Source organism: Rhincodon typus, chromosome 25, assembly GCF_021869965.1.
Source record: "Rhincodon typus isolate 14 chromosome 25, sRhiTyp1.1, whole genome shotgun sequence".
In the NCBI taxonomy this organism is placed as follows: Eukaryota; Metazoa; Chordata; class Chondrichthyes; order Orectolobiformes; family Rhincodontidae; genus Rhincodon; species Rhincodon typus.
The window spans coordinates 15,470,405-15,488,074 of NC_063356.1; the positions used below are offsets into that span (position 1 = coordinate 15,470,405).

The 17,670-nt window shown below is 36.3% G+C and overlaps 1 protein-coding gene across 2 annotated transcripts in view; it reads left to right on the forward strand.

Moving 5' to 3' along the window:
- Window positions 1–17,670, forward strand: part of rassf5 (Ras association domain family member 5) — a 110,273-nt gene that overhangs the window by 81,733 nt on the left and 10,870 nt on the right. For both annotated transcript variants that reach the window (XM_020526639.2, XM_020526641.2), the window contains 2 exons: window positions 12,850–12,963; window positions 16,351–16,648. In XM_020526639.2, the coding sequence (XP_020382228.1) occupies window positions 12,850–12,963; window positions 16,351–16,648 (412 nt within the window). The remainder of the gene's footprint in view (window positions 1–12,849; window positions 12,964–16,350; window positions 16,649–17,670) is intronic.

The window sequence follows — 17,670 nt, forward strand, 5'->3', positions numbered from 1 at the left end:
GGTCTAGGCCCGAAACGTCAGCTTTCCTGCTCCTCTGATGCTGCTTGGCCTGCTGTGTTCATCCAGCTCTACACTTTGTTATCTCATTTTCCTAGCTACCATCAGTTTTGAGGAAGGGTCACCGGCCCCAGAATGTAACTCTGATTTTTCTTCACAGATGCTGCCAGACCTGCTGAGCTTTTCCAGCAACTTCTGTTTTTGTTCCCGATTTAATGCATTTGCAGTTCTTTTGGTTTTTATTTAGGTTTTCTCATTATCTAGGTGCTTATGTATTTTGGCCATTTATTTGGGTGATTTATGGATTTTATTTCAGCTGGCAACATCTACTTCATGTCACAGGAGTTGCAAACTGAGCTGGATGTTGTGGAATTTCCAGGAAGCACTATCTCTCTCTCTGTTTTTAAAATGGAAAAAACAATTATGGAACAGCTGATAACTGTTGGCCTAAGAACACCTTGATTTCTTGTGGCTATAATCACTGACCTCCTACAAACAGATATGGTTGCAGCTGCATCATGCTGTACTGTAGCTATTGGAGAAATTTCCTTTTGACAATACTCCCATCCCCACCCCCACCACCACCAACTTCTGCTTTGCAAGGTAGAATGCTGCATTCAGTCATAGGGTCTTGGGTTATGTAGCATGGGAACAGACCCATCGGCCCAACTCGTGCATGCCAATCAGATATCCTAAAGTAATCTGGTCCCTTTTGCCAGCATTTGGCCCATATCCTTCTAAACTCTTCCAATTCATATACCCACCCAGGTGCCTTTTAAATATTGTTGTAATTGTACCAGCCTCCACTTCCTCTGGCAGCTCATTCCATAAACGCACCACCCTCTGCATGGAAAAGTTGCCCCTTAGATCCCTCTGTCCTCTAGTTTTGGACTCCCTGCCCTGGGAAAAAGACTTTGGCTATTCATCTTACACATGCCCCTCATGATTTTATAAACCTCCATAAGGTCAGCCCTTAGCCTCCGACACTCCATGGAAAATAGTCCCAGCCTATTCACACTCTCCCTAAACCTCAAACCCTCCACGTAAAAACTGAAAGAACTGCGGATCCTGTAAGTCAGGAACAAAAACAAAGTTGCTGGAAAAGCTCAGCAGGCCAGGCAGCATCTGTGAAGGCAAAAACAGAGTTAACATTTCAGGTCCATTCTGAGGAAGGGTCACTGGACCCGAAACGTTAACTCTGTTTTTTCCTTCACATCTGCTGCCTGACCTGCTGAGCTTTTCCAGCAACTTTGTTTTTGTTCCTCAAACCCTCCAACCCCGGCATCATCCTTGTAAGTCTTTTCTGAACCCTTTCAAGTTTAACAACATCTTTCCTATAACAGGGAGACCAGAACTGAATGCAATATTCCAAAAGTGGCCTAACCATTGTCCTGTACAACTATAACATGACATCCCAACTCCTTCAAATGCTGCCTTGATGTCAAAGGCATCTTTCTGCCATTTAGCTCTTGTATCTACATCTGGGTTAAAAATTGCTTGAGTCTGTAGCTGAGGCCTTTGTGAGAACTGGAACTAAATATCAGCTGTCAGCCTATCAGCGTAACATGATGGAAATGACCTCTATCACATTACTGAAGATAGAATAATCATTGGCTGGATTTGCAGTATCATTCTTTATGCATGGATTTTAATCTTCCATTTCCTGCATTCCATATCCCTTTCCCCAACCAGGTATTCAGCCAATGACTGTTATGGGTGGCACTGACTGGGCGTGTGGGTGTGTGGAAATTAAATCATGTGAGTTAACCAATAGCAGAACTAAGCTACAAGAATACAAAAGACTTGTAGTATGCATCAAGACATAAAAGCGTGGTTTTTAAACCGGAAATGGTGTAGAAAAGTGCATGCAACATTTCAGGAAAAATGAGTAACATTCAAATAGATTCACGTAATACTTATTGAAAACAAGAAGTCACCAGAATGTGCTAACCAAAAGAAGTACAAATATTTCACATATTTAGGCTTGCAGCACTTCCATGACAATTGTTGATTCTGTTGCTTTTATTTCCAGTTTAATGATCTAGAATTTCAGCCAGCTAATTATTAATTTAAAAAAAACCCTTTTTCCAAATCTAAATCTACAGAATCAATAGTAGACTGAACAAACAAGCTGAAATGAAGATGCCACGTTTGGAGAAGTATTTCAGCAAATTGCTACCAAATTTCCAACTCCATTCACCAATGCTGCTGAGCAGCTGAAACACCTGTTTATTTCGGATAGTGCCCTTTTTTAATATGCATATCTAAATCCTTTAACAAACCTAGAACCTTTCAGGACACAAATAAGTTAGTGCCAGTTTTCTCCTTACTACGGCTAAAGAAATTTAAAATTATTTCACTTGAACATGAAAACCTACTTGAGCTGCACAAGAAGAATGCACATCACTGCAATTCCTGGTACTCCTCCCAACAAAGTCTTCTCAAACCCCTTAGACATGCCTTGTCAGCATTTTGCCTACATGTTATTGCATTTTTCCAGAGTTTTTGAGCTGCAACATTTATGTGTCTTCAGCATTTGTAACCTGCCAATGGCATGACAATGAGACTTGAAGTGCAAAATGTATTGGCCAGCAGCAGGCTGTTACTATCTCCAATATCTCTGGTGATCAAGTCTGGGAAAAGTTTACAGAATTTCCTATTCAAAGATGAAAAAATGCCCTTTTAGACACCCAGAAATATGTCAAAGCCTTTCCCAATTGAATTCTATTTATATTCTATTATACTTATAATAGAAACAATCTATCTTTGATAGCACAGGAATTTGAGAGCTACTTGGTCAACACACGGCATGTTGGCTCAATTAACTCATCATTTGAAGATTATTTTTCTATTTTAAATGTTCTTAGAAAATAGGTACATAAATTGCTATTCAAGAAAACAGAGAAGAGTGAAAACAGGAAGCTACAGGCCATTTAGCCTGATATCAGTGGTCAGGGGAGTGCTGGAATCTCCAGTCTTAAAAACACAGAAAATGATTAGAATGAGTCAATTTGGTTTTATGGAAAGGAAATCATGTTAGACAAAGTTTTAGTTTTTTTTTGAGGATTTAGCTAGACTAAAATGTTCTCCCCACACATATGGGCTGACGTACTGTGTATTTACAGCATTTTCTAATTTTATTTTGGTCTTGCACCAACGTTAAGCTTATAATTTCTACACAAGTTTATATGGCTATTACTGTAGAGCTTTTAACAAAAAAGATCTTTAAAAATGAGCATATTGGGCCTTTGCATGTGTTGACTAACTAGTTCTCTATTTCCTGAACAATTTAATACGATTCAGCCAGCTATGATCTTATAGCATGTCTGAACTCTCCTATCTTATGTGCATGACTCAATGCTTAGGACTTTGTTTAGAACTGGTTAGTACTTTATTGTGAGACCATGAGCTCTGGTTGGATGAGTATTGTCCATGGCCGTCAATAATTGTATTGTCATACAACAAGGAAGAACTGTGGTACTGAAATTGTACTGTTGTGATATTTGGAAATATAATAATTTCTAATTCTTAAGAGCTAAATGTCATTTAAGCTGTCGGGACCATCTGGAAACTACTTTAAAATGTAGTTATTTGCATACAAGGCTATACTTCAAAACATTCAGTGAAAGGAATGGAGCATTTATTGTTGTAGAGTCATGCAGCAGGGAAACAGACTTTTCAGTCCAACTCGTCCACGCCGATCAGACACCCCAATCTGACCCAGTCCCATTTGCCAGCATTTGGCCCCGATCCCTCTAAACCCTTCTTATTCATATACCTATCCAGATCCCTTTCAAATGTTGTAATTGTCCCAGCCTCCACCACTTCATCTGTCAGTTCATTCCATACACGCTCCACCGTCTGTGTGAAAAAGTTACCCCTCAGGTCCTTTTTAAATCTTTGCCCTCACACCTTAAACCTTTGCTCTCTAGTTTGAACTCCCCCACCCTAGGAAAAAGACCCTGGCAGTTCACTCTTTCCATGACCCTCATGATTTTATCAATTTCAACAAGTTCACCCCTCATCCTCCTTGCTCCAGAAAAAATGCTACATGTTATTCAGCCTCATGTCCTATTGCACATAAGCCTCGACTTCCCTAGTAATTACATTGCAGCTAATCATGGATTGCATTCAGCATCAAATCCAGTAATCTGTTTTACTGTAAATGAAAACATTGCCAAATACAATCTAAAATGAATGAGCAATGCTCATTACCTGAGGTAATATTTGATTTGGGAAACTAAAAGGAGAAAATGATGAAAAATTAGACTGTTGAATTGTGCAATTAATTTAAATTGCGTTTCCTCATATTTGCCTCCCCAGATTAAGTCCTGCCAGGTGTAACTTTCCTCTGAATGCTTTTATTACTTTTCTTCTGCTAGACTATAGGGTATTTGGACAAAGCAAAAGAAAACAAATTGAGACAAGACTGGTACTGATTGTTCCAAAAATAGACTCATAGCAACACCCTGGAGGCTCAATGATTTTAGTTTGGATTGCAGCATCAGTGAATGAATGGAGGCATTTAGAATTTGAATTATTAGTCTCTAGTATATGGAAAGTATATTTTTCCTCAGATCTTCCATGGCAGAGGATGCTTTATTTATGATTAAAAGCAACTGACAGAATGTGTTAAATAAACAATTTCTAACTTTTAAAGAAATATTACACCACAATAATTATGTTAGCGGTAAGATTTCTGATCAATGCATCCGTTGACCAAGTACAAAGCTTTTTAAAATACAGAGGCAAAATACTGGGAATGCTGGAAATCTGAAATGAAAAATAGAAAATGCAGGAAACACATAGCACGTGAGACAGTGTCTTAGTGTGGAGAGAGAAACAGAGTGAACATTTCAGGTCAATAAATTTTCAGCAGACTTTCTGATATGCATTTTAATATAGTAATTTTGTAATATATACATATGTACATATAAACATTAAATATGGTACTTGCTTTCATTACAGAAATATTAATGGTGCCTCTAGATTTTAGCCAGATGTTCAAGTGGATTACTTGTGAGAAGGTGGCTATCTTGCCTTTGAAAACTCTGATCATATTTCCATGCCACTGTTGGATGCTGTCTGGTCCCTGAAAGCTTTGGAAAGCTGTTGATGGATTTTAACAAAATGTGCCTGGGCATAAAGCATTACCAGGAGACAGTTTAAATAACATAGAAATAGGAACAGGCACAGGTCAATTAGTCCATGGAACCTGTTCCACTAATCATGGTGGATGTGCTTGTCATTTTAACCCCAATCTCCTCTCAGCCCCCATAACCCTTGATGTCAGGTAGATCAGTAATCTGTTAAACTAAACCATAAATATATCAAATAACCCAAGCATCCTCTGCTGTCTGTTTATAGAAGTTTATAAAACATGAGGAGCATAGATAAGGTGAATAGCCAAAGTCTTTTCCCCAGGGTAGGGAAGCCTAAATTTAGAGGGCATAGGTTTATGGTGAGAGTGGAAGGATTTATAAGAGACCTGAAGGGCAACTTTTTCACACAGATGATGGTGCGTATTTTGAATAAGCTGCCAGAAGAAGTGGTAGAGGTGAAAAATTGCAACATTTAAAAGACATTAGGAAAGGTACATGGATAGGAAAGGTTTGAAGGAATATGGGCCAAATGAGGCAAATGGGACTAGTTCAGTTTCGGAGACCTGGTTGGCATGGACAAGTTGAGCTAAGGGGTCTGTTGCTGTGCTGTATGACTCTGATTCTAAGAAAGTTCAACAACCCTCTAAGAGAGAATTTCTCCTGATCTTCATCTTTAAGTGGAGACCCATTTATTTCAAAATGGTGCGCCTCATTCTAGATTCCCACATGAGAAACATTCTGTCAGCACCTATCCTGTCATGTCTGCTCATCTTATGTTTATTTTGATAAAATTGCCTCTTTCTTCTAAAATTCCACCAAGTATAGGGTCGACAGGCTCAATCTTTCCTCATGTTTTCCTTTTAGGAATTAGTTTGGGGCACCTTCTCTGAACAGCCACTGTAAGTATATCCTTCTTAATGTAGGCAAGCCAAAGATGTACACAATACTTTTGGTGATGTCTCGGCAACACTGTTCATTTTGTAGCAAGGTCTTCCCTTCTTTTTAACACCATCCACCTTTCAATAAAGGCTAACATTCCATTCACTCTTCTGATTCCTGGTTGTACCTGCATGCTTTTCGTGATTGATGTGCAAATACAGTCGGATCTCCCTTTTTTACGCATGAAGTCTCTCTTCACTTGAATAATATTCTGCTTTTCTAATCTTTCAATCATAGTGAGAAAGCTCACAGTTTTCATATTATGTTGCATTTGCATCTCAAAATTGCTAAAAGCTTTTCTGTCCTAATTTCACTTTGTAGGAGAGAAGAGTTTTTTTTATTGCTTACTGATGGAATGTGTAATGCATATGTTATAAGGTTTCCTGAGTGTGCTGGTTAGACAAATATTCCAGATAATTAAGAGGTACACATAACCTCAGTAAACCCTGACCAAGTGAAGCTTCAAGATACCAACATCCCTCAAGATATTCATGTAAAAACATCAACACACCGCCTAAAATCAATGTTAAAAAGACTGTGTAATTGAAGTGTAATTCAGGGGACTTACTCTTTTTTTTTAAAGCATTAAATACTTGGACATTTGCAGTAGGTATTGATATTTGAGTATATAATTTTTGCTGGTTTTCCAAGAGTACTGGTTGATAAGATGCAGGTTCAAACAAAGTTTGCTGTACTCCTTTGACATGCCTTATAACTCTTTTTTTACTATTTTGAAGGTGGTGTAAAAATACATGTCACTGCATTACAGGAATATTGGATAGGGAATGTTAGACAACATTAATCATAGAATCCCTACAGTGTGGATAGAGCCCATTCAGCCCCTCGAGTCCTCACAGACTCTCCGAAGAGCATCCCACCCACACCTAGACCCCCACTTAATCCCCATAACTCCACATTTTACCATGGCCAATCCACCTAGCCTGCACATCTTTGGACTGTAGGAGGAAACTGGAGCACTTGGAGGAAACCCACGCAGACAAGGGGAGAACAGGTAAACTCCACACAGTCACCCAAGGCTGGAATCAAATCCAGATCCCTGGTGCTGAGGCAGCAGTGCTAACCACTGAGCCACTGTGCTGCCCATTAATAAAAGACCATGAATAAAAATTAGGCCTGCATTGTTAAACCATTCAATCGTTTCTACCCAAATTGTCTTTTTTGTGTCCAATTAATACCTTACATCCAGCAAAAATTATATATGAAGGATATTTTAGATGACAGTATACCAGCTGGGTTGAAGAATTGTCAACATGTTGTAGCACAGTCAATGCATTGTCTTCAGTCTATCTGTTCTGAGACAATTGTTCTTAAAGCATGAAGACTTTAAATGCAGTACTGCATAAGAAATTGTGGTTAGGAGGGTGACAAAATAGACAGTTGCTTGGTTTCATTTAAAATACATGTTTTATAATGAATGCATATAAAGTAGAAAATATTTTAGGGTAAGTCATCAAAACATGCTTTCCATGCCCCATTTTGTAAAATATTGTGGGTAACTTGCTAGTTAGTGATCTGTGTTTCCTTTAGTGCTGATAAACAGATTATGTGCATTGATTGTACCAGCCCACATAAGTACTAACGCTCTGCTTCCTGTATGCCCCATTGTGGTCTATTTCTAGTCATTATGTAAGATAAATGTGAAAACTTGCCGGCCTATCTTGATGTTTTCTTGTTTGTTTAAGTCTAAACCTTACCTAAAAGTTTTGCAGTATTAATAACTGAATCCTAATGTCTCATAATACATATTGGTAAGAAATAACATTAGCTTCACCATAACTCAGCATATAATCAGGATAAGCAATAACCTATGGCAGAAAATGGCAAGAGAGATTTGTCAGGTTTTCCACTTGCTTCCAATTTCCCTTGCATGTTTTCCTACATGCAATTCACCCACTGAATTTTGAGTGAATGTATTTTCATATAATGAGGGCCAGTGATGTTGTAGTTCAGAGTTTCCTGCTTTTGTACATGCAAAATACTTGATGAATTAGGACCAAGAATTATGTGGCACACTAGCTGCCAGCATCAGCCTAGATAAGCAGAAGTGTGAAGTTTGAGCCCAAAGACTAGAGTTTCATGATAATTTCTACAATTGTAACCCAATCTTTGGCATAAATTATTTCCTGCTTTATACACTGACTTGGGCTACCGATTATTATAATATTACACAAGCAACAAATAACAACAAAATCTATGTACTAGTCACGTAAGAATATTTTTCTGTCAGTTATCAAGTTGATTTTGATAGTTTTGAAGTGGAACTGTTCTGTACTCCTCTGCTTAAGTGGATCAGTTCAGCTCTGAGAATTGTAGGTACAGTTTTTGTAAAGTCAGTTGTATAATTCATTATATTATTAATACTTAATTGTACGAATTAAGTATTCTTCAGAATCCTATTTTCTCACTTACAAATTGAGATAAGGATTACAACTTATTACAAGTTTTTGAAAAAAATTGTATATTTTGTTTTATACTAAATTGTACCTTCAAGTAGGCCACTTTAAATTGGCAGTGGAAAGTAATTAAGTAGATCTTTCTTTCTTTCAATATATCCTTTAAAGAAATGTTAATTTACCTCTCTGATGTAATTAGGTAGAAGCAAATACTTTTGCAGTGCTGTCAGCAAACATAAGCAAGAAACAAATTAGTGTTCAGTTTTTTGGTTATAATTAAGTTCTGTCTTTCAAATGTCTATTTCTGCTTTCAAGTCATGAATGCACAAATTGGAATTCTGAGAAAGAATAGATGTCAGAAACCTACTTTGTATGATTTGTGGCACTAAAGTCTGATGTAGATCAAAATAAATCCTCACATTATCCACGTGCAGCTGTCTTTTATTGCACAGTCAGCAGACTAGAGGATAAAAATGCCAGAGAAATGCTTTGATATATAACCTCGTTTCAGTCAACCAAATGAGTTATTCTGTGTAGATTAAGAGTTGGGGATAGAGAAGAGGAAGGGGGCTTGGCTTAAAATCTAAGAACCAGAATATATTGCACAGTATTTTTTACATTCTTAAATGGAAGAACTTAAATGTTCACATTGTAAAATGTTTAAAGTAATAATCTAATCCATGTTGGAAGCTATTCAGAAGTGCACAAAAGATTGGAGATATTTTCTTTATCTGTGTAACTATGCTAATTCAACTATGGGTTTAATTAAATTAGGAAGCAACTGAGCGTCCACTCAACCAAACAACATTTTATGATTGAGTAAACTTAATATGTTGAAACTATCAACACACAACTTTACTTGATTATCAGACAATTTGGTGTGGAATTCAGCAGGTTTTGCAGGCCTTCCAGTTTTCTCAACATTAATTTTAAGTAAAAACGTTTAGCACAATTATTCATCAGTTTCCCTTTGTTATTTACATCCAGCATCTGAAATTCAAAGGGTAAGTTAAAAGTTGAGTGGATTGCTTCATCAGAACTCAATAAGGAAACTGTTATTGTCCTAAACAAAAGCATCAAAAGTAGCCAATTTGCCTTTCTTTGGTTACTATAGTCACAAATGTAAGAAGGAGGTATGTAAAATGTTAGATTAAGAAATTTAAATGAAAAGATGAAAAGTAATCCAAGAAATAATCCCGACTAGCAAATACTGTTTTGTTTCCCATTAATTAGAACCAAAAACTGATGTGAGGACAATTAAGCTTGAGGTTGAGAAGCTTTATAATTTGTCTCCTTTCTTAAAAGCATAGGACTGAGGGAAATCAATCAATTAAATTTATGATAAATTAAATAAAGGGAAGTCATGCAGTTTGTCAGGTCAATATTTCACTTTGTTAAAGGTCTTCACTGATTAATGCACTTACTATGTACGCTCTTAACGTATTTTCTAAGGTTTTTATGTCCGTAAACATTGTTTTTCAGAAACAGTTTTTGTCAGTCTTGCTAAGCAATACCACTTGAGATCTTAAGTGAAAAATGAGGTATTTAATGAAGTTATTATTTGCTGCTTCAAGTTCAAGATACAAGATAAATTTATTTGTAAAATCATTTTGCTTACTATTATTATTGAATCTCCAATTATTTTTTCCCTATCTCATCTGATGGTTCCAGGTGCTCTCCAGCACCTTGGTCTGTCACCATGTCTGCATGGTTATTCTTCTCAAGTAAGCTTAACTAGTGAGTGTCAGTGAACTATTTGACCATACAGCCTCAAAATTGATGACCTCTTCTTGCCAGACATCTATAGAGGCACTTTGTTGCTGGATAGGGAGTGAAGTGGGATTTTCTTTTTGCCTTCTTACAGGTGGGACACAGAGGACAATAACACCATTGTCACCCTAGCTAAACTGATGCAAAAGAGAGTCTGAATCAGAGACACTCTTGTCTGCATAATTAAGCACTTCATCTAAATTCCAATGAGGCACTTTAAGATTATTCAATACAGTTACACTCCAACAGAGCAGAGCTATTGAAGGTGATGTTTGCTGGTTATCCGTCTCTATGACTAACACTTATCTCACTTTTGATCTGTGTTTATGAGGAAATATCTCAATTTAGCAACCGATATCACTATAATATTTCCTAGCAGCAGTTCCAAAGCTACAGTGCAAATTTTGATTAGATTGTTTTTTCACAAAAGAAAACCCAAGAGGGTTCCTTTTAAAGTAGAAGCTTCAGATCATTGCATTTGAATACTTTTTAAAATTTTTAAGCTGGTGAATGTTTCGCTAAAGGAATGGAAAGAGAAATGTTTTAGCATCTTCCCACTGTGTTAGTCCATGACACACTTTTCAGGACTCTTATCATTATATGTATAATTTCAAACAGAAATGTATCCCTCATTTTTAGAATAAATAATTCAGGTGCAGTATAAATTCAAGTGTTTGAACTGGGACCCCTGTGTTTTGTTATTTAAGTGAGACTTTTGTCTATTGACGGAATAGAAATAGAAAAGTTTGGATCTTCCCACTGAGTCTGTACAAATTTACCAATGGTAAAAAATTAAGGTTGTGTCAGCGCTAATTTTGAAAGTAATTTTGCTGGTAGAAAATAGTTAATTTATTTGTTTAATTATAAATATTTTCTGTAATTATATACTGAAAGGCAGAAAAGTTGGAACCACTTACTATACTGTATTCATTTCAGCAGCAAGGATGAATCCAATCTGGACTAGCTTAATTATCAGTCTAATGAAGAATCCCTCAGTATAACAGGGAGATTGATTCAGTGTGTAATTACTTCATTTTGAAATCTTGCATTATTGATGAAACAATTCTCTTAGGTTTGTCACTTCAATATTGCGTGAAAGCAGTATCTGGAGAGCATTCATTCAAAAATCTGGAGATTGGCAAGTTCTCCATTATAATTGCCAGAGATATAATTAGTTAAGCTCAGTTAATAGAGTAAGCATATAGCTGAGATATAATAACCAGAAGGTTCAAGGTTCAATATTTTATCTGTGAATTAGTTCAACTGAGCCAGGATAGTGTACAGTAATAGGATCAACATCAGAAAAATGAATAATGATGTCAGAGTCATATGATTAAGAGCTTGGAAGGGAGCAGAGCTGAAGAAGTGTCACTGGACCCGAAACGTTAACTGATTTCTCTCCACAGATGCTGCCTGACCTACCGAGTTTTTTTTTCAGCAATTTTTATTTTTGCATACTGGTTGAGTTGGTCAGAAATCCAGTCCGCATTCTAGCATAGATTTGGATATGTTATCATGTTGGTGAGAGGGGGAGTAGCAGTTTTATATTCTTACTAATTATTGCTGAATTTAATTTAAAGATATCTTTATGATTATGATTAATACTTTGGAATGATATATTTTGGAAGTAAAATTTTAGGCGACAATTGAAGCAATTCCTGCCAAATTATCCTGCTCACCTCTCTTGTCAGAAAAGGATCATGTGAATTTTCCTTGCTCAATAACCCCAACAACTATAATATATAAACAAGTCAATTCCAAATATTACGCACTGTTCTGAAAATCCATGTTGAAAATATTGAATCGTAACTGTCTTCCTTATATACTGTTGAGTAAATATGTGATACGTCATTTTCAGCTTTAAAAAATTAACACAAAGCATTCCAATTTAATTGTCAGATGGTATGTACCCAAACTGTTCAAGTATTTATCCCACTATTAAGTGGGCTAGGTCCAATTTTAGCTGTTTGGAGCAGATATTTAAAGTGTCCTTGCATATGTAAGGAATGGGTCAAATGCCTGTTTTCAGACCCTATACAAAAATTGGGTTGCCCAGAACTCAGCTGGTGCTAGCCTGACTGCATGCACCCTAACCAGATCCATGAGCAGCATAATTGATAATTCTTAAGAGAATTATTGGTGGCAGCAACCAAATAGTGTAGCTACATTTATAAAAATCTTATTTGAAAGTGGAATAGGAATAACATATGCAATTCTTCCTTTTTCCTTTGCTGATGTTATTGTATACCAGTTCTACTCTTAAATAGATTCTGTCATTCCTAAAATTGTGACTGTATTTCAAAGTAGGATAAATTGGAGATTGTTCACTTTATTGGCCAGTTCTTTGTTATTTCAAATGTTTGTCCAAATTGTCAAAACTGCCTTCACTTTGTGGAAGGAATTGTAACTTCTTTGTTTTAACTGTCATGTGACAATATTAGACATATTTGGCTCCAGGACGTGTCAACTTTATGGATAAGGCCCACAGTCTTGATGTTGGTGTAAACATGTTTTAAATTTTGCTTTGTTACTTCATATTTGCTGAAAAATTCCTTTTAGATTCAAGTGAGCTGATTACCCAAAAACCAGAACTTATTTTCTAATTATTGTTTGTGTTTCTATTTTAGAATGTGGCAACAAAAGAAGAAGAACAAAAACCCAAAATCCTCTCAGAAAAAGAGATTAAACAAAAAATTGAAGAATACAATGGAAAGGCTAAAAACTGCTTGGGAATGCGTTTGGTGAGTATCCAATGTACCAGTTTTAAAATGAAATGTAATAGAAATTGCAATATATGATCCTTTTTTTGTAGTATTTTTCAATACCGCACTGTTAATAAATTACCTATGAAAAGCTTGATATGAAGCAAACTGAATTTCTAATTCAACTGCTTTCCTTGCAGTTACCCTCAGTTAAAGTGAAGTAGTCCTGCAAGCAATAAAAGTAATCCTGCACTGGCAGCAAGGGGAAAACAACAACCAATACCTTAACTTCAAATGAACATTTAAACTACCCTATCTATTGAACAAATTACTTTAAACTGCCATTTAATCTAGGTGGGCAAGGTGGGCATTTATCGCCCATCCCTAACTGATTTTGAAGTTGGTGAGCTGCTTTTTTGAGTGTTTCTGTAGCGGCTTGGTCTCAAAAGTTTTTCAAACCAATAAAGAGTCAACCACATTGCTGCAGATCTGGACTCATTGTAGGCCAGATCAGATTAAGCAAATTTCCCTCCTTAAAGGACATTAGTGAATAAGATGAGTTTTTACAATTGATGGTATGTGACATCATTACTGCAATTAGATTTTCAATTCTGGATTTCTTTTATTAATAAATTGAACTCAAATTCCATCAGCTGCTATGGTGAAATTTGAAACCTGGGCCTCTGGATTACTAGTCCAGTAAAATCACCCCCACATCTGTTCATTCAAAGCTCAAATATTTGTAGAGGTGCACTTGGCATTCATGACTGTCAAATGTATACTTGACGGTGGAATTCTATTGGAAACTAAAGCCCTACCATTTATGGAAAGTTTACCAAGCAAATTTACATCTTACCAACATGCGAACATCCAAATTAGGAGCAAGAGTAGACAACTCAGCTCTTTGTTTATCTACTTACTGCTGCTTTAAAAATATTCAAGGACTTTGGAATGCTCTTCGTCAAAAGAGGTAGAAGCGAAGTCTTCCAACTGAGAAAAAATTCTCTTCATTTTTGTCTTTATGGCCAACTGGTTAGTTTGAATCAGAGACCAATTATTCTAAACTCTCCCACAAGAGGAGACATCCTTTCCTAATGCGTTCTACGAGGATCCCTCAAGATCTTGTTTCAATCTAGTCACCTCTTGTTTTTCTAAACTCCAGCATAACGTGTCCAAACTCTCCTCAAAAGACAATCCATCCATTTCAGGTTTTAGTTTAGTAAACCTTCTCTCAATTGCTTCCAAACTTCCTTCAATAAGGTGACCAACATTATACAGTATTCCAGATGCGATTTCACCAATACCTTGTGTAACTGAAGCATAACTGCCTACTTTTGTATTCAATGCTGTCACATTAAATGGTAACTTCCTGTTATCTTTTCTAATTACTTGCTGTAACTGCATATTAATCTTTTACGATTCATATACCTGGTGGTCCAGATTACTCTGCATATAGAGTTCTACAAACTTTCACCATTTAAATCGTATTCTTCTTTATTTATCCTGCCAAAATGGACTACTTTACACTTTTCCACATTATACTCAATTGCCAGTCCTTTTCCCACACGCTTAACCAAGTTGTGATCACCTTATTCTCTTCACATTTTGGCTTCCTACCTATCGTTGCATTAGCTACAAAATTAGCAATCATATATTTGGTCCCTTCATCCCTTCATCACAGTCATTTATGTAAAATGTAAAAGATTGAAGCCTAAGCACTGATCCGAGTAGCATATCATTTATTAGATCACTGTGTCTTCTGACATACTACGCTGTAATTCATTTCTACTTTGTATTTATTCTGCATGATTATGCTGATCATTCACAGAGAAAAGAAAACCTTTGAACTGTTCCCATTGTGTGTTGCTGTTTAACAGAGATAACAACATCAAAATAAGTTGCAAGAAGTTATAACTCATGGCACAACTTTTATAGTCTGTATGAAAGAGCACTTTCATCTTAGTAATTTTTCTAAGCATACATTTTTTATTTTCTTTGATCTTTGTGTTGTTTGATTTTTTAAAATAATTCTCCAGTTCATGCTGCACTACACAAAACTGAATTATAAGTTAAACTCCCTTCACAATTAGGAAAGAGTTGAATGCATATAATCCAAAAGAATTGCACAGTACTTTGAAGTTCTGTTATTTTAAATTGGCTTTTTTACTTCCTCCGGTTTTTGAGTTTTAGAAATGTCACACTTTTCATGATCAATGTAGTTGTTAACATTTGTTACATTTAATTTGGAATATTAAAATCTTTCATGATCACAAGTCCAGTAATTTTGGAATGTTGCCAGTGAGGTTTCTTGCTGAAAAAATGTATTATTATTTTGTTTATGAGCTTCTAAATTTTGTTCAGTTATCCAGGAGTTTGGCTCTGTGATTGGCAGAAATCCAGGGAAATTGGCGTATTGAGATTAACCACTGAAAATATGTACTAGATTTCTAAGCTTGCTAAATGTAAGACGTAGGTAATTTCAAAGTAGGTAATTCCAGTTAACATTGCTGTTTTGAAATATGAAATTTGTGTATTTTCAGGACCCTGTAGCAGCTTGCGCAGTACATGTTCATCTTTATATGTATTATACTCATTAACATGCTTGCATAATTTTATTGCTATATTTGTCAGTTGCTACAGTGACACAAATTTATATTCATTTCACAGATCAAGCTGCAAAATTTCTAATTAATTTAATCTTAATTTAATTTCCAGTTGGACAACCTTTGCACATGAAAGCAATCTGTCAATTCAGCTGTAAATAAGACCATGTTATTTAATATTAAATGTATGACTAGCTTTACTACAAAATCTAACAATAATGAGATTATACCCAAGATATTTAATTGCTAGTATTGAGTAAGTAGAATCTTGTGTATCTTGGAGGTAGTGATAACGAAGGTGCCAGTAGGAGCATGTTATTTATTATCATCTGTGTTACCAGATGTTTTGTTACTTTTCAATTTTGTTGTCCAAGATGCCCACATTCAGAATGCTAGCACCATCTATTCACTCCCACCCTGCATCCTTACAATGTTGAAATCTAGTTTTATTTCCCACCCTTAACATATTCTTTCTGACGACTTGAAGATTGTTGAATAGCTTAATCACCTTAGTCATTGGTTGTTCCTACAGTCTACAGGCCTTTCAAACCCAACCTAACAAGCCTTTCATTCTGACCTTTTCAACCTTCTTGGGGATGGAGAAGGATTTTTGATTGTTTCCCCTAGATAATACTTCTGGGAAATCTTCTTCATGGTATATTGCATGATAAGTTAAACAAAATCAATCGTAAACAAACCTTCTGTTGCTTTACACACGCAAACTAACAAGATCTGAGAGTTTACATCATGCTGTCTGAGGGTGCATATAATTTTGGATGTCAGCATTTTATTTTCAATTCTCACTATTAATGCTATTTTTCAGAATCAGGATGGTACATATACCGGTTTCATCAAAGTTCATCTCAAGCTACGCCGCCCTGTCACGGTCCCAGCAGGCATCAGACCACAATCGATCTACGATGTGTTGAAGGAAGTAAATCCAGCAGAAATCACCAACAAACGAACATCGTTTTACCTGCCACTGGATGCAATCAAACAGCTTCACATCAGTAGTGTAACCACTGTTAATGAAGTGATCACAGGCCTGCTAAAAAAGTTCATGGTGATTGATAATCCTCAAAAATTTGCTCTCTTCTACCAGACCAAAAAAGGCAATGATGGTAATGTACACATTTGTGATCTATTTTCTTGACTGATTTTACATGTTTTAAGTAGTTCACTTTTTAAGAGTGGATCAGTACGTGGAAGGAAGAATATAGTTTAGCTATTTGTCAACTTTACCAAAACAGAACAGCTACTTAATACCAAGAAATATAGATCATAACTGCCAAAAAGGTAACTGTAGTGACTTGTTTTTATATCCATTTTCATACCCATAGCTCTCGGAATGAAATAACTTTTAATGGGAGATTTAAAGCTGCAATCTCCAATAATTGCTTTTCTAAAAAAAAGTGCAACGTTTGAGAAGAGTCATAGTGGTATACAGAACAGAAACAGACCCTTTGGTCCAACTCATCTATGCCAACTAGATTTCCTAAACTGAACTGGTCCTATTTGCTGGACATCCCTCTAAACCTTTCCTATCCATGTACCTGTCCAAATGTCTTTTAAATGTTGTAATCGTGCCCACCTCTACCACTTGCTCTGGCAGTTTGTTCCATATACAAACCATCTTTTTTACGTCTTTGTCCTGTCACCTTAAACCTATGCCATCTCGTTTTGGACACCCCTGCCCTGGGGAAGAGACCTGGACTATTCACCTTATCCATACTCCACTTGATTTTATAAACCTCTGTAAGGTCACCAATCCCAACCTATCCTTATAAGTCAAACTTTCCAGTTTCAGTAACATTCTTGTAAATCCTTTTTGCATCCTTTCCATTCTAATAACATTCTTCCTAAAGCAGGCCACCAGAATTGTACACAGTACTCCAAATGTAGCCTCAGTAATGTCATGTACAGCTGTAACATGACATCCCAACTCCTGTACTCAGTGCTTTGACTGATGAAGGCAAGCATGCCAAAGGTTTTCTTCACCACCCTGTCTATCTGTGATGCCCCTTTCAACAAACTATGTACCTGCACGCCTAGGTCTCTCTCCATTTTGACAGCACTCCCCAGGGTCCTACCATTAACTGCGTAAGTCCTACCTTGGTTTGTCTTAATAAAATGTAACACTTCA